The following is an 18,083-nucleotide window of genomic DNA, read 5'->3' on the forward strand; positions in this document are numbered from 1 at the left end:
TTAGACTCAATAAGTTACCTCTACATTAATTTTGACAAACTTTGGCCCCATACATTTAACAGATATCAAATATTGTATTGAGAAAGACTACATTTACCTGACACACATATTTGTTTTAGTGAACACAAGATTTTTAATAGGAAACAGACAGCACTTACCAGTTGCCCATATAAAACCTCCTATCATGGCAAAAGGCCAGAATGTAGGGCACTTCAAAATTAAGTTGACAAGAAGAGACACAATCCATATTCCCGCACAAAGAATCCACTGGAAAAACAACCCTAAAAGAAAAATAATCAGATTTGGATTTACTTTTCTCTTCCCCTGCATACTCACACTCCAACACCTTCACTGTCCTTATGTTTATGCCGATGCATCATTCTCCAATAAAAAAAGTATCTTCTCCTTTTTTAAATCTTTCAGTGAAATTGTAAGAAATACAAAGAATGTGTGTAAATACATATGTGGAAGACGTACAAGGTTGATGAGTGAATATACAAAGTGGCTATGTGGGAATATGATGCACTGGCAATAATTAAAACACAGTAGGACTGGACACTTAATAACCCAGAGATCCTCACATATTAAGACTGCTCTACACACACAAGGGACAATTGTTTTTACATTTATACATTTATACCAAACTAATTAACTTACAAACCTGTACGCCTTTGGAGCGTGGGAGGAAACCGGAGATCTCGGAGAAAACCCATGAAGGTCATGAGGAGAACGTACAAACTCTGTTCAGACAAACACTCGTCGTCAGAATCAAACCTGGGTCTCTGGCGCTGTAAGGCAGTAGCTCTAGCACTACGCCACCATGCCGCACAATCACTGATCTTAATAAATAATAGAATGGGCGTGAAGGGCCAGATAGCCTTCGTCTGCTTCTAATTCTTATATTCCCAATGTGGATTTTAAAAGGGAATTTGACATTTCACACAAAAGTTTGGTTTGTCAATTCATGGATTTAAAAACAAAATGGTTTAAGGTAGAAAATAGGGAGAGGTGTAAAATTCCTGCTTCTCATTGTAGAGGACAGCATTCAAAGTTCTCCAGTGCTAGTACCAAAGGGTCAATGTTTGGACCACAGGTTATTTTGATTTACGAATTGGATATTGGAAACAGAGTTTAAAGGATAAACCATTTGAAGATATTCTGCAAAAAAAAGTGAGGCAATGGACTGAATACATTGCTCTGTAATGAGCCTGCATGAACTCAATGACCTAATGCCTCCATAAATTCGGGGGTTTTGAAGAATTTGAATGTTATTGAGACAGACAAGATTCTATAAAGAATTGATAGGTTAGATTTTGAAAGACTTTTGTAGAAATGTTTTAGCTGTACAATAAATGTACGAATTTCATTGATTACTGTAGTGGAGATTGGTAGAAAATGAATGTATAATAGTATGTGGATTTCTCAATGTAACAGTTATAGTTTGCAGACAGTTTTCAAAATAATTTTGGTGCTAATTAACTGAACAGCATTAGCAATAGACACTACAAAGCGAGCAGAGGTACAGTATACAATTACCATCGCCAGTATCAAACTTCTTTACAGGAACAAAATTGCTTCCAAAAAGCACAGCAGCAATGGCGCAGGCAGCAAATCCAAATGCCAAATTACTTCCATTTTGTCCAGATGTTTGGTTTGAGCTGCTATACATTCGTACGATAAATGAGGCCTGATCCCAAGAGTGAACAGCTGTGACATTGGGGCTTTTCCAGTCATCTGTAAAAACATAAATCTCTCAGGATAAGTGATGCATCATTGGCTCTGCACAATGCAAAGGGAAACAACACAAATGTTATCTTCCTATTAGATTTGACACCTCACCAATGTTGCAGAGGTTTCAGGTAACACTTCACCATTATACAACATTTCTATCTTCAAAAGACTCGCCAGACAAATCCCTACATTTGAGCCATCAGAATGGATCTGAGAAGCAGTTGTTTCCTGGTTCCTTTTGAATGGAATATTAAAGTTAATTTTAAATGTTATTTGTTATAAGTTCTGATTGGTTTTAGAAAAAGTACATCATTTAAAAAAAAATCCAAATATCAGAATGAGAATCGAAATCCAAACTGGTTTAGAATTCGCAATCTGATCAAATTATTATCTTCAAGGCAAATTGAGAGAAAATTAAGCGCCAGCTGCTGACGATCAAGGCCCACCGGCCTCCTGCCCCCCCCCCCCCGCCGCTGTGGATTAATGCAGCTGCTGTCAATGCGCATGCGCAGTTTTTAACGAGGTACGTTACTCCACCCACCTTCTTCAAAAGGCGCAGAAAGAACGAGAATGTCCTGCAGCAAAGATCCTAGAATTGCGCTCAGCTATAGGATCTTTGTTTTGCAGATCGCTCACGCGCTGAACGAGGTTCTCCTCACTGTCGGCGCAGCTCGTGAAGCCCGCCCCTCCCATCCGCTGCGCACTCATTCCAGCTGTGGGTTTCCAGAGAGTCAGAAGCCGCTTCTGTCTCCGCATTTCGCAGCGCACTCACTCGCCCGGCTCCCCTCCACCCTCCCCCCCCCCTCCTCTTCTCACCTCCTTGCTCCCTCTGTCCTCCCTCCTTCTCTCTCCTCTCCTCTACCCTTCACAGGGGACGACCTCCTCTCCGGGGAGGCCCGAACGTCTGTCTCCCCCCCGGCCCGGCCCGGCTCTGTCACGCTGGTGGGTGCGCTTACCTTTGCGGAAGCCACGATCGGTTGGTCCCCCCGCTGCTTTTCACCGTCCTCAGATCGCTCCGTGCCTCGCTTGGGCTGTTGCCCCGCCCTCCTCCCCTCTCTCTCTCTCTCTCTGTCCCCCCCCCCTCTCTCTCTCTCTCTCTCTCTCTCTCTCTCTCTCTCTCCTCATCTCTCTCTCTCTCTCTCTCTCTCCCCCCCTCTCTCTCTCTCTCCCCCTTCCCCCCTCTCTCTCCGCCCTCTCCTCTCTCTCCCCCTCCCCATTCTCTTTCTCACTCTCTCCCCCCCTCTCTCTCTCCCCTCTCTCTCCCCCCCCCCTCTCTCCCTCTCTCTCTCTCTCTCTCTCTCCCTCCCCACACTGTCCATATTACCAAGTACTATTTAAATGGATAGAACATAACAATTTTACAGTGGAACCTGAAACAAGGGGAATAGATAGTGTGAATGTAAAGTCTTTTACCCAGGGTAGGGGAATCAAGAACCAGAGGACAGGGGTTTAATGCAAGAGGGGTAAGATTTAATCGGAACCCTAAGGGCAACTTTTCCACTCAGAGGATGGTGGGTATAAGTAACCAGCTGCCAGAGGAGACGTTTAAGAAGGAACCGCAAATGCTGCAAAATCGAAGGTAGACAAAAATGCTGGAGAAACTCAGCGGGTGAGGCAGCATCTATGGAGCGAAGGAAATAGGCAATGTTTCGGGTCGAAACCCTTCTTCAGATGAAGTTCTTCAGATGCTGCCTCACCTGCTGAATTTCTCCAGCATTTTTGTCTGCCAGAGGAGATAGTTGAGGCAGATACTGTAACATCATTTAATTGACATTTGGACAGGTACATGGATCGGAATGGCTAAGAGGGATATGGGTCAAACGGGGGCAGGTGGGACTAGCGTTGATGAAGCATCTTGGTCAGCATGGACACGTCTGCTCCAAGTGCTTCAGTATCAGTGTAGGTTGCAATATGGACCCAATAATTATTTGAGAGGCTCAGCACCTGGAAGGAGATGAAATCCAAGTCTAGCAGACTTTGTGGCTGATGGAATCTAGTCTAGGTGGCCCAGTACTACATGGGAGCTAAAACATGGACCCAAACTGTCAAGTGGTTCAGAACTAGGGAAGATAGATGCCAAGCCTACTTATAACGTGTCAACAAATGCTTAGTTGACCATTGAAGAAATTGAATAACTCATAACAGTTGGGAATTATTTCTATGCACTAATGTAGAACTGTTAACACATAACTACTATAGACTTAATGCAACATTGTTCTAGTACAAACCTAACCATATTACTTAATTATTTTTTTGATATTCGTAATACTTTTCAAAATTTAAAAAGCAATTCAATAGTCATTTGATAGTATGTTATATTGTGCTGGTATACTTCTGTTAAAAATGTTCAAGGCTTCAATTCAAGTTTAGGCAAGCAAATGGATAACCTCTCTGTTGGCAGGAAGGAACATCAGCAAAATTACGCTAATGCCCCTGTCCCACTTAGGAAACCTGAACGGAATCCTCTGGAGACTTTGCACCCCACCCAAGGTTTCCGTACGGTTCCCGGAGGTTTTTGTCAATCTCCCTACCTGCTTCCACTACCTGCAACCTCCGGCAACCACCTGCAACCTCCGGGAACCGCACGGAAACCTTGGGTGGGGCGCAAAGTCTCCAGAGGTTTCCGTTCAGGTTTCCTAAGTGGGACAGGGGCATAAGTGGGACAGGGGCTTAAGAATACCCAGATCCTTTCCAACCTAAGACAAAAACAGAAATCTACAACATTGTAACTGTTTAAATTGGATCAACAATCATGGTGGTATCTTGACCATAGATATATAGCTTCCTGGGAATTGGTGAGGTGAGTTGGTAGGCACTATCTACAGAAATATCATGGAAACGTAAAACATATCCATATTATCATCCATGACTTACACACCGTAGTACCAGTCTGCTTCATACTATGGTTCATACTAGGGAGGAGATGAGATGTTAGCTAAGGCTGCTCTGATTGATTCACATCAGGTGGAAGTCAGGTGGAATCAGTCAACTCTCAGTGTCCTGTGATCAGAAGCTCTGTTAACACAGTGGCATCAGTTATGTTCATTCTTCTACTTACCTGAAGAGATATCACTATTTTCTTCACAGCCGATGGCTGGTATTACAAAAGTGAGGCTAATGCTATATACGACTGCTAAAAATGCCCAGTTGTCCATTTGGCCAAATCTGTGTAGCACAAGATGAAAAATACCTGAAACCAAACAAAACATTTATTAACAAAGGGGTTTACAATTTGTTTTTAAATATTATTAAGCATCATAGGGTCATAGAGTGATGTAATGTGGAAACAGGCCCTTCGGCCCAACTTGCCCACACGGGCCAACATGCCCCAGCTACACTAATCCCACCTGCCCGCGTTTGGATCATATCCCACCAAACCTGTCCTATCCATGTACCTATCTAACTGTTTCTTAAATGTTGGGATATTCCCTGCCTCAACTATCTCCTCTGGCCGCTAGTTCCATACACCCACCACCCTCTGTGTGAAAAAGTTACCCTTCAGATTCCTATTAAATCTTTTTCCCTTCACCTTAAACCTATGGTCCTCGATTCACCTACTCTGGGCGAGAGACTCTATGCATCTCCATTACCTTCAAGATTCCAAGGTCAGTTTATTGTCACATGTATCAATTAAGGAGCAGTGAAATTTGAGTTACAAGACAGCCATACTAAGTGAAAAGCACCAAGACACACAACCACATAAAAGTTAACGTAAACATCCACCACAGTGGATTCCACATTCCTCACTGTGATGGAAGGCAATAAAGTTCAATCTTCTTCCTCTTTGTTCTTCCGGGGTTAGGCAATCAAACCATCCACAGACGGGGCATCAAAGCCCCTGCAGCCGACGATCGAAGCCCCCGTCGGGGTGATCGAAACTCCTGCTTAACGGCGGTTGAAACTCACTCCGCGGCTTTGAGCTCCCGAGTCGGCCTCTTCTTACCAGAGACCGCGGGCTTTATGATGTTAAAGTCCACAGGAGTTGGAGCTTCGATCCCCGGCAATGGGATCGCAAGCTCTGCGATGTTAAAGTCCCACAGACTCCCGCGGCTTGGAGTGCCCGTCAGTCCCCAGGAAAGGCCTGCCAACTCCACGATGTTAGGCCGCAGTGCGGACAGAGATACGATATGGAAAGAAAACCGCATCTCCATCGAGGTAAGAGATTAAAAGCCTCCCCCCACCTCCCACAAAAAACAATCCAAGGAATGCTAAAAAAACTTTTTTAACACATACTAAAAATAACAAAAAGGAATAAAGGACAGACAGACTGTTGGCGAGGCAGCCACTTGGCAAGGCAGCCAGCATTGACTTGGAAACATAGAAAAGGTGCAGGAGTAGGCCATTCGACCCATTCAATATGATCAATGCTGATCGTCCAAAATCAGTACCCTTTTCCAACTTTTTCCCCATATCCCTTGATTCCCTTAGCCCTAAGAGCTAAATCTAACTCTCTATTGAAACTATCCAGTGATTTTGCATTGATTGCCTTTTGTGGCAGAGAATTTCACAGATTCACAACTCTCTGTGAAAAAGTTTTTCCTTGTCTCAGTCCTAAATGGCCTACCCCTTATTCTTAAACTGTGACCCCTGGTTCTGGACTCCCCGAACATCGGGAACATTTTACCTGCATCTACCCCTTCCAATCCTCTACGAATGTTATGTTTATATGAGATCGCCTCTCATCCTTCTAAATTCCAGCGAATACAAGCCCAGTCAACCTTTCACCATACGTCAGTTCCGCCATCCCGGGAATTAACCTGGTGGACCTACACTGCACTCCCTCAATAGCAATAATGGCCTTCCTCTAATTAGGAGACCAAAATGACACACACTACTCCAGTTGTGGTCTCACCAGGGCCCTGTACAACTGCAGTAGGACTTCCTTGCTCCTTAACTCACATCCTCTCGCAATGAAGGCCAACATGCCATTGGCTTTTTTCACTGCCTGCTGTGCCTGCATGCTTACTTTCAGTGGCTGATGTACAAGCACACCCAGGTCTCATTGCACCTCCCCTTCTCCTAATCTGACACCATTCAGATAATAATCTGCCTTTCCTATTCTTGCCACCATAGTGGATAACCTCACATTTATCCATATTATACTGCATCTGCCAAATCACGTAACCTATCCAAGTCACCCTGCAGCCTCATAGCATCTTCCTCGCAGCTCACACTGCCACCCAGCTTTGTGTCATCCGCAAACATAAAGATGTAATATTTAATTCCCTTGTCTAAATTGTTAATATATATTGTAAACAACTGGGGTCCCAGCACCGAGCCTGGCGGCACCCCACTAGTCACTGCCTGCCATTCTGAAAAGGACCCGTTAATTCCTACTCTTTGCTTCCTGTCTGCGAACCAGTTCTCTATCCATGTCAATACCCTACCACCCAATACCCTGTGCTCTAATTTTGCACACTAATCTCTTGTGTGGGACCTTGACGAAGGCTTTTTGAAAGTCTAGATACACCATATCCACTGGCTCTCCCTTATCCATTCTACTTGTTACATCCTCAAAAAATTCCAAAAGATTAGTCAAGCATGATTTCCCCTTCCTAAATCCATGCTGACTTTGACTGATCCCATCACTGCTTTCCAAATGCAATGCTATAACATCTTTAATAATCGACTCCAGCATCTTCCCCACTACCAAAGTAAGGCTAACTGGTCTGTAATTCCCCGTTTTCTCTCTCCCTCCTTTCTTAAAAAGTGGAGTTACATTGGCCACCCAGTCCACAAGAACTGATCCAGTCGAAAGAACTTTGGAAAATGATCACCAATGCATCCACAATTTCTGGGGTCACCTCCTTGAGTACTCTGGGATGCCGACCATCTGGCCCTGGGGATTTATCTGCCTTCAGTCCCAACAGTTTACCTAACACCATTTTCTGACTAATGTGGATTCCCTTCAGTTTCTCCCTCCCACTAGATCCTCGGTCCCCTAGTATTTCCGGGAGATTGGTTCTGTCTTCACTAAGGAAGACACAAACAAAGTATTTGTTTTAACTGTTCTGCCATTTCCTTGTTTCCCATTATAAATTCACCTGTCTCTGACTGTAAGGGACCTACATTTGTCTTATTTTCCTTTTTACATACCTATAGTAACTTTTACAGTCAGTTTTTATATTTCCCGCAAACTTTCTTTCATACTCAGCAAAAAAGTGTTTTAAAAAATGGTTGAGATTATTGTCATTAATAATTAAGTTCTTGCTGTAGGAGGACATCAGATGACATCAATCATGCAGTAGTATTGCCATTGCGGTTTTATTTAAATGCATGCCAAGTTGCTGAAACTGGAAGAGAAACTGAGTTTTAGTAACTGGAGAGCAAATAGGAAAAGGAAGTGCAGCAAGAACGTAATTATAATGACAATAATCTCAACCATTTTTAAAACACTTTCTTGCTGACAAATGTTGGCTCCTGGATGTCATCATCTTTCAGCTTAAAATGTTTGTGTTCAAATATCTTCATGTTGTGTTACATAGAACAGTACAACACAGGAATGGGCCCCGTGGTCAAGAATGTTTGTGCCAAACATGATGCCAAGTGTGAACCTTCAGTGACTAATGATGGTAAAATAAACAGGCAAAGACAAATAAGTGAGAGTTTGAGTACTTGATTTAATAGTGAATTTTGTGCAAAGCGGAGAAATAAACATTGAAGGGGAAAAGGTGATTGAAAACAAAAATGTTTTACATTGAAAATCCCTTGCGTATAATACATGAAAAAAAGTATTTCAGGCAATTTTCGATGCTGAAGCTTAAGTAAAGTCAAGAGTGTTTTATTGTCATATGTCCCAGATAGAACAATGAAATACTTACTTGCAGCAGCACAAGACAATATGTAAACATAGTATACTGTAAACAATATAAACGGTTTTTAAAAGTTCAGTGCGTCCTGAACCTGGACGTTACATTTTTCAGGCTCTTGTACCTTCTTCCCGATGGTTGGGGTGAAATGAGGGTGTAGCCAGGGTGGTGTAGGTCTCTGATGATGCTGGCTGCCTTTTTGAGGCTGTGATTCTGGTAAATCCCGTTTGATGGTAGGGTCAGAACCCATGATGGACTGGGCAGTGTTTACAACTTTTTGCAGTCTTCTTCGCTCCTGGGTATTCAAGTTGCCGAACCACGCAGTGATGCAACCAGTCAATATGCTCTCTACTGTACACCTGTAGAAGTTCAAGAGAATCCTCTCTGACATACTGAATCTCCGCAGTTTTGTCAGGAAGTAGAGGCGTTGATGGGCTTTCTTTATGATTTGCACCAGTGTGCTGGGTCCAGGAAAGATCTTCAGAAATATGCACACCCAGGAATTTGAAGCTTTTGACTCTCTTCACCATCGTCCTGTTGATATAGACAAGTTTGTGGGTCCTCATCCTTCCTCTTCCAAAGTTCACAATCAGTTCCTTGGTCTTACTGACATTGAGAGCCAGGTTGGTATGTTGGCACCATTTGGTCAGCCAATCGATCACACTTCTATACTCTTGACTCATCATCATCTGTAATTCGTCCAGCAACTATGGTATCGTCGGTGAACCAGAAGATGGAGTTGCACTGTGTCCAGCCACACAGTCATGAGTATAGCGTGCGTAGAGCAGCGGGCTGAGCACACAGCCTTGAGGTGCTGATTTTTATTGAGGAAGAAGTATTTTTGCCAATTCAAACAGACTGTGGTCTGATGATGAGGAAGTCAAGGATACAGTTTCAGAAAGATGTGCAGAGACCCAATTCCGTGAACTTGGTAACCAGCTTTTTTTTAAATCAAAAAATGTATTCAATTATTAAAAAATAATATTTACACTACAATAAAACAAGCCAGAACCCACCACCATAATACAATACAAACATATATTCATAATAAACTATTATACAGTTATGATACAATCCTTATTGAGGATACATTTAACACCCTGCGGAGCCCAGCGATCCCGCAACTCCCTCAATGTGCCCGTGGACAGTGCGTATTCCCTTTCTAACCGCACCCGGCACGGACGTATCCCCGGAAAAGGGGCAGGCAGCCGGCTCGGGTAGAGCCCTCCACCGTTTGGCGCCTTGACTCGCGGATGGCCAGCTTGGCCAGGCCCAGGAGCAACCCAACCAGGACATCTTCAGCCCTACCCTCTCCCCTACGCACAGGGTGTCCAAAGATGAGGATAGTGGGTGAAAAATGCAGCCAGAAGGCAAGGAGCAGCCCCTTTAGGTATTCAAACAGTGGCTGCAGCCTCACGCACTCCATGTACACGTGGTACACAGACTCTTCCTCGGTAACCAGCTTGGAAGGGATGCTGGTATTGAATGCTGTGCTGTATTCTATCAACAACAGCCTGACATATGTGTTTTTATTGTCCAAATGGTCCAGTGCAGAGTGGAGAGTCAGTGAGATCACATCCTTTATTGACCTGTTATGGCGGTAGGCAAATTGTAATGGGTCGAGGTTCTTGCTGAGGTAGGAGTTGATATGCACCATAACCAACCTCTCAAAGCTCTTCATCACCACGGTCGTTAGTGTTACCGGCCGATAGTGGTTGAGGCATGTCACCTGCTCTTCTTCTGCATCAGTATTATTGATGCCTTCTTGAAGCAGGTGGGAACCAGACCTCATTATTGAGAGGTTGAAAATGTCGGCAAAATGTTCAGCTGATCTGCACAGGTTTTGAGAACAATGACTCCCCTGAAGGGTTTTACAATCACAATCATAAAAATAATTAACCTTAAAACATGTCACAAAGCTGATGAGCAATAAGTGAAAAAACAGTAACTTGAAACAATTTAACGATGCTGATGCAAGACACTCGTTTTCATGAAGGTAAATGCAATGCAGAGAAACACACATAGACTTTGCAATATTCATTCGTCTCATATTTGCTTCCTGCCTAAAGCTAGTGTATCAATTGTCATAAATATTAATCATGGTAGGTACCAGCAGCTTCTATTGTTTAGAAAGCACATCATTGAGATGTTTGATTAATACACAAAGAATGAGTCATATTGCAATCATCTTAGTCAGTCCAGAATCAAGCAGTATTTGTTTCCATTGCACTTCTTGTCAGGGTGCTTGAAGAGATGACAGTGAATCAACAAACTTTGCTGCGGTTGGGACAAGAGACGCTGGATGGGAACGGAGGGGTGAGGGTGCACGTGAAAAGTGTGAGGTGGTGCACTCTTTCTGCCATTCCCGCTGGACTTCCAATGAATGCTGGGTGACCTTCCTCTCTTTTGCTCGGATTCAGACTCTCCATAAATCAATAAGATTTGTTACGATTATTTCAAGGTGGCTTTGAAAATATCCTAAAGCAATTATTTTATCCTTCTGATAATCTGGCATGAACAATCTCAAAATGCCTGTTTCAAGAGGTTGATATGGGGTGTGCGAGCAAAGTGACCCATTCATAATCATAATAGTACTTTATTAGCTAAGTATGTTTTCCAACATACGAGGAATTTGATTTGCCATAGTCATACCAGTAAAGAGCAACAAGACATCCAAATAATTTTTTAACAAGAACATCCACCATAGCGACTCCCCCACATTCCTCACTGTAATGGAAGGCAACAAAAACGTTCAATCTTCTTCCCTTCTTTGTTTTCCCGCAGTCGGGGCACTCAAACCTTCCGTTGAAGGGACGATCTTAGCTCCCGCAGCCGGCGGTCGAGCCCTACTCGTCGGGGCAATCAAGCTCCAGCATCGGGGGGGATCTCAGCTCCCCTTAGCGGGAGATCAGATCCCAGGTAGGAGCTGGTCGAACCTTCTGCGACTTTGGAGTTTCCCAAAATCAGTCTCAACCCGAGACTGCGAGCTCCTCGATGTTGGAATCCGCAGGCCGCGATTGGAGCATCGATCCCTGGCAAGAGATCACAGGGTCCGATGGCAAGTCCACGGCCCCGCGGTGGGGCTCAAAGTCAGTCCCGAGCAAGGCCAGCAGTTCCATGATGTTAGGCCGTAGAGCGACTGGAGATACGATCCGGAAAACAATCGTATCTCTGGCAAGGCAAGAGATTGAAAAAAGTTTCCCCCCAACCCCTCCCCCACCCCTCACATAAAACAAACCAGAGAACATTAACACATACTTTTTAAAACACACTAAAAATAACAAAAAAGACCAAAAAAAACAGACAGACCGTTGGCGAGGCTGCCATCGCTGATGGCGCCACACGGTGCAATGGATCAGCTGCAATTAGAACCTGGTAATGTTGACCTATGGGAGAAGGCTACATTTGTTCACTTAGCCTTTCAATAGATTTCAAAGGTTTTGAATCACTTACTGGTGCATACAAGAGGAAAAGGATCTTCATCTTACGATATTCTATCCCTCAGATGGCCGAAGGCTGAGCTGCCTAATTTAATTGTCTTTGCTGAAATGTTATTGAAAATGGTCTCATGGTGTTCTTCACTGCTTTTGTTTTGGAGGATGTGGGGAATCTGCAGTGCTGTGCAGACCTTAGTTTTGCAGATATTTCATACAATGCAGAAGGCACAGGAGATCCTGCATCTGTGTCATAATTACTACGTACAGATGCTTCTGAGGTGCCAACAGCATTTAAAGCCCAATCATCAAAAGGCCCAATTTGAAGCTATGATCCAAGGTCAGTGAGGAAATCAACTGCAAGAAGGAGCACTTCAAAGATCTCCTCGATAACAACATGACTTTAATGCCAATATTCTTCACTCCATCTTACAACACTCCAATTTCCTCACAGCACCAGAGACCAAGGTTCAATCATGACATTGGGTGTTGTCTGTGTGGTGTTTGCATAATCTCCCTGTGACAGCGTGGGTTTCGTCTGGGTGCTTCAGTTGCTTCTCATGTCCCAAATTCATTTCCCAAATTCATTTCTGCTTTAGAAATATCCACTGATTTGGCCTCCACAGCCCTGAGTTCCACAGATTAACTACCCTCTGATTAAAGAAGTTCCTCCTCGCCTCCTTTGTAAAAATTCTGAAGCTATGACCTCTGGTCCTAGACTCTCCCACCAGTGAAAACACCCACTCTATCTATGCCTTACATTATTCTGTAAGTTTCAATGAGGTCTCCCCTCAACCTTCTAAACTCCAGCAAGTAGAGGCCCAGTGCTGTCAAATACTCATCATCTGCTAACTTACTTATTCATGGAATCAATATTGTAAGCCTCCTCTTGACCCTCTCCAGAGCCAGCACATCCTTCCTCAGGTATTGGGCCCAAATTTGCTCACAGTACTCCAAATGCGGCCTGACCAGTGACTTATAGATCCTCAGCATTACATCTGTTTTTATATTCCAGTCCTCTTGATATAGATCACTAGGTTATGTGATAGGAATAGAATTAGGCTATTTGTCCCATCAAGTTTACTCCTGCATTCAATAATTACTGATCTATCTCTCCATCCTAACCGCATTCTCCTGCCTTCTCCCCATAACCACTGACACCTGTACTAACCAAGACCCTATCTATCTCTGCTTTAAAAAATATCCACTGACTTGGCCTCCACAGCCTTCTGTGGCAAAGAATTCCACAGATTCACCACCCTCTGATTAAAGAAATTTATACTCATCTCCGTCCTAAAATAATGTCCTTTAATTCTGAGGCTATGACCTCTTGTCCAAGACTCTCCCACTCAGGGAAACATCCTCTATTCTGTATGTTTCAGTGAGGCCCCCCCTCTTTCTTCTGAACTCCAGCGATGACAGGCCCAGTGTCGACAAACGTTCAACATAGGTTAACCTACTCATTCCTGGGATCAGTCTTGTAAAATGCTAGCATTAGAAACATAGAAAATAGGTGCAGGAGGAGGCCATTTGGCCCTTCGATCCAGCACCACCATTCATTGTGATCATGGCTGATTGTCCCCTATCAATAACCCGTGCCTGCCTTCTTCCCATATCCCTTGACTCCACTAGCCCCTAGAGCTAATTTGACTTCCTTATTTGCCTTCCTTAATGCCGATTCGACTTGCAAATTAACTTTTTGGGAGTCCTGCACCAGCACTCCCAAGTTCCTTTGCACCTCCGATTTCTTGATTCTCTCTACATTTAGAAAATAATCTACACCCTTATTCTCATTACCAAAATGTATGACTCCGTACTGAATTTCATCTGCCGCTTTTCTGCCCACTCTCCTAACCTGTCCAAGTCCTTCTGCAGAGTCCATGCTTCCTCTACATTGCCTGCCCCTCCACCTATCGCTGGCGCAGCAGTGGAGTTGCTGCCTTACAGCGAATGCAGCGCCGGAGACACGGGTTCGATCCTGACTACGGCTGCTGTCTGTACGAGGTGTATACATTCGCCCCGCGACCTGCGTGGGTTTTCCCACACTCCAAAGATGTGCAGGTTTGTAGGATAAACGGCTTGGTAAATGTCCCTAGGGGGTGTAGGACAGTGTTAATGTGCGGGGATCGCTGGTCGGCGCGGACCGGGTGGGCCGAAGGGCCTGTTTCCGCGCTGTATCTCTAAACTACACAAAACTATCCTAGCATCAAATGCAAATTTGGCCACAAAGCCTTCAATCCCCCTATCTAAATCATTAATACAACGTGGAGACGTGGCCCAGCACCGACCTTTGCGAAACTCCACTAGTGTCTGGCAGCCAACCTAAAAAATTGCCTTTTATCACAACTCTTTGCCTTCTGCCATCCAGCCAACCCACTATCCATGCTAGTATGGTACACAAAATTGCTGGTGAAACTCAGCGGGTGCAGCAGCATCTATGGATCTATCCATAGATGCTGCTGCACCCGCTGAGTTTCCCCAGCAATTTTGTGTACCTTCGATATTCCAGCATCTGCAGTTCCCTTTTGAACACATCCATGCTAGTATCTTCCCTTTAATACCATGGGCTCTCATCTTCCCTAGCAGCCTGACGTGCAGCACCTTATGAAGGCCTTCTGAAAGTCTAGGTAAATAACACCAACCTCTGTCTGTCCTGCTGTTAACTTCCTCATAGAACTCCAGCAGATCCGTCAGGCAAGATCTTCCCTTCACAAAACCATGTTGACCGGCATATTTGATCGTGAACATCTAAGTGCAGCGTACCCTCATCTTTCATAATTGACTAAAATCTTACCGACCACCAAAGTCAGGCTAACCGGCCTGTAGTTTCCGCTGTGTAGGAAAGAACTGCAGATGCTGGTTTAAACCGAAGATAGACACAACATCAATGCTGGAGTAACCCAGCGGGACGGGCGGCATCTCTGGAGAGAAGGGATCGGTGATGAAGAAGGATCTCGACCCGAAACGTCACCCATTCCTTCTCTCTAGAGATGGGCCTGTCCCGCGGGGTTACTCCAGCAGTTTGTGACCGTCTTCAGAGGGCGGGCAGGTGTGAGTCGCCAGGTTAGGCAGCTCCTCCTCAACACTGCCGGGCCCGCTCACACTCACTGCCACAACATCCCGGCTTCTCCACGGATACTCACTCACTCACCGTGATCCCGTCCCTGACCGTGACTGTAACTCTGATCGTGTCTCTTGTCCGCAACCCTGTCCCTGTCCCTGTCCCTGGCTCTGCCCGTATCCGTATCCGTGTCCGTGTCCGTGTCTCTTGTCTCCCGGCTCCCTCACGCGCCCAACCGCTTCTTCCACGTGACCATCGGCTCCCTCACGCGATCCGGGCCCTTCATCCTGTATCATGCGCCCTGCATCCTGTATCATGCACCCTGCACCCTGTATCATGCACCCTGTATCCTGCACCCTGTATTCTGCACCCTTCACTCTGTATCCTGCACCCTGTATCCTGCGCCCTTCACTCTGTATCCTGCACCCTGTATCCTGCGCTCTGCACCCTGTATCATGCACCTTGCACCCTGTATCCTGCGCCTTGCACCCTGTATCATGCACCCTGTATCATGCACCCTATATCCTGCACCCTTCACTCTGTATCCTGCACCCTGTATCCTGCGCCCTGCACCCTGTATCATGCACCTTGCACCCTGTATCCTGCGCCCTGCACCCTGTATCCTGCGCCCTGCATCATGCACCTTGCACCCTGTATCCTGCGCCCTGCACCCTGTATCATGCACCTTGCACCCTGTATCCTGCGCCCTGCACCCTGTATCATGCACCTTTCACCCTGTATCCTGCGCCCTGCACCCTGCATCATGCACCTTTCACCCTGTATCCTGCGCCCTGTATCCTGCACCCTTCACCCTGTATCCTGCACCCTGTATCCTGCGCCCTGTATCCTGCACCCTATATCCTGCGCCCTGTCATCTTGCACCCTTCACCCTGTATCCTGTGCCCTGTACCCTGTATCCTACACCCTGTATCTTGCACCCTTCATCCTGTACCCTGCGCCCTGTATCCTGCACGCTGCACCCTGTTGTCCCCATTGGGGTATCTACGGGAGCCTTTTGAACGCTCCACCTCTTTCCTCCGTCTCTTGATTTCTAACATCCACATTAGTTTTGATTAACACCTGCAAAGCATACGCACGATCTGCTCCCTCTTCTTCCTGAATTCGACTGGCGGTCGCCCTCCTCCCAGTCATCCCGTGGTATTAAAGTGGAGCAATAGTCTCGACCCCAAACGTCATTCCTTCTCTCCAGAGATGCTGCCTGTCCCGCTGAGTTACTCCAGCAATTTGTGTCTATCTTCTGTGACATCAAAGACCGCGGGCGCTCTTCCCAATCGTTCAAACTCCATCGATTGCAGATTCTGCTTCAAGCTCTACTACGTTAGAATAGGCTGTGACTCACATGCATTGGTGGTTCAGTGGTAGAATTCTCGCCTGCCACGCGGGAGGCCCGGGTTCGATTCCCGGCCAATGCAATCATGTTTTCCTGTTCTTTTCTGTAACTGTGTGTAAAAGTGAGAAAACATAATTGAAAATGTATTTATTCAACATATTATCCTTTTGCTTATTTTATTGCCCCAATCTTTAGAGGCTCATTAAAATACGTTTACCTTTCTCCACTCTCAGTAGCCAGCAACGATGGGGTTACACATTTATGTCTGTGTCGGGAGTTTGGTGTCGGACGTGAATTATATCAAAAATCAAAAATAAACTGCAAATAGTAGAAATATAAACAACATATACAGAAAATGCTGGAAATAGCAGGTCAGACTGCATTTGTGGGAAGAGATGAAGCCTAATCCCATCCCTTGTTTCACTTTCTCTGGGAGCTCTGACACGCTGGCGAGACTTGCTCAGCATGACTTTCTATGCATTTTACAGCTGCAACATTATTTTGTCTTGTTCTCACTTTCTGACTTCTCTCTTTAACCCATAGACCAGATAATCTTGTTTATCACCATATTTTACTCTACTTGATATCTCCCTCGATAACCTGGCCCCACCTTCCACAACTCCCCTACATCTTAACACGTTTCATCTGTCTCCTTCCCAGTTCTGATGTTTAAGAAAGAACTGCAGATGCTAAAAAAAAAATCAAAGGTAGACTTTCCCAGTTCTGATGATTAGTCTTCGACCTGAAATATAGCTCTGTTTTTCTTCACACGGATGCGAACATAACATAAATAGCATTTGTTGTTTTTAACAGGGCCAGATAGGCTGCATCCCAGAGTACTTAAGGAAGTAGCTCCAGAAATAGTGGATGCATTAGTAATAATCTTTCAAAACTCTTTAGATTCTGGAGTAGTTCCTGAGGATTGGCGGGTAGCAAACGTAACCCCACTTTTTAAGAAGGGAGGGAGAGAGAAAACGGGGAATTACAGACCAGTTAGTCTAACATCGGTAGTGGGGAAACTGCTAGAGTCAGTTATTAAAGATGGGATAGCAGCACATTTGGAAAGTGGTGAAATCATTGGACAAAGTCAGCATGGATTTACAAAAGGTAAATCATGTCTGACGAATCTTATAGAATTTTTCGAGGATGTAACTAGTAGCGTGGATAGGGGAGAACCAGTGGATGTGGTGTATCTGGACTTCCAGAGGCTTTCGACAAGGTCCCACATAAGAGATTAGTTTACAAACTTAAAGCACACGGCATTGGGGGTTCAGTATTGATGTGGATAGAGAACTGGCTGGCAAACAGGAAGCAAAGAGTAGGAGTAAACGGGTCCTTTTCACAATGGCAGGCAGTGACTAGTGGGGTACCGCAAGGCTCAGTGCTGGGACCCCAGCTATTTACAATATATATTAATGATCTGGATGAGGGAATTGAAGGCAATATCTCCAAGTTTGCGGATGACACTAAGCTGGGGGGCAGTGTTAGCTGTGAGGAGGATGCTAGGAGACTGCAAGGTGACTTGGATAGGCTGGGTGAGTGGGCAAATGTTTGGCAGATGCAGTATAATGTGGATAAATGTGAGGTTATCCATTTTGGTGGCAAAAACAGGAAAGCAGACTATTATCTAAATGGTGGCCGACTAGGAAAAGGGGAGATGCAGCGAGACCTGGGTGTCATGGTACACCAGTCATTGA

General features: G+C 45.0%; 1 protein-coding gene and 1 non-coding gene across 6 annotated transcripts in view; one reads left to right on the forward strand and one right to left on the reverse strand.

The window, feature by feature from the left end:
- tmem144 (transmembrane protein 144) overlaps positions 1-16,313 on the reverse strand; it is a 48,663-nt gene extending 32,350 nt beyond the window's left edge. The window contains exons 1-4 of one of the 5 annotated variants that reach the window (XM_033018419.1): positions 16,116-16,313; positions 4,790-4,921; positions 1,537-1,734; positions 159-281 (exon numbers count right to left, since the gene is read on the reverse strand). In XM_033018419.1, the coding sequence (XP_032874310.1) occupies positions 159-281; positions 1,537-1,734; positions 4,790-4,921; positions 16,116-16,302 (640 nt within the window). In that variant the 5' untranslated portion in view covers positions 16,303-16,313. Of the gene's footprint in view, positions 1-158; positions 282-1,536; positions 1,735-4,789; positions 4,927-14,768; positions 14,794-15,121; positions 15,292-16,115 lie in introns of those variants that run through there. The other 4 variants (XM_033018427.1, XM_033018434.1, XM_033018445.1 and 1 more) reach the window with 4 other exon arrangements.
- Positions 16,314-16,397: 84 nt separating this feature from the next.
- Positions 16,398-16,468, forward strand: trnag-gcc. The gene has a single exon. It is a non-coding gene; the product is annotated as a tRNA-Gly (tRNA).
- Positions 16,469-18,083: the final 1,615 nt, after the last annotated feature.

The sequence above is a fragment of the Amblyraja radiata genome, chromosome 1, assembly GCF_010909765.2.
Source record: "Amblyraja radiata isolate CabotCenter1 chromosome 1, sAmbRad1.1.pri, whole genome shotgun sequence".
In the NCBI taxonomy this organism is placed as follows: Eukaryota; Metazoa; Chordata; class Chondrichthyes; order Rajiformes; family Rajidae; genus Amblyraja; species Amblyraja radiata.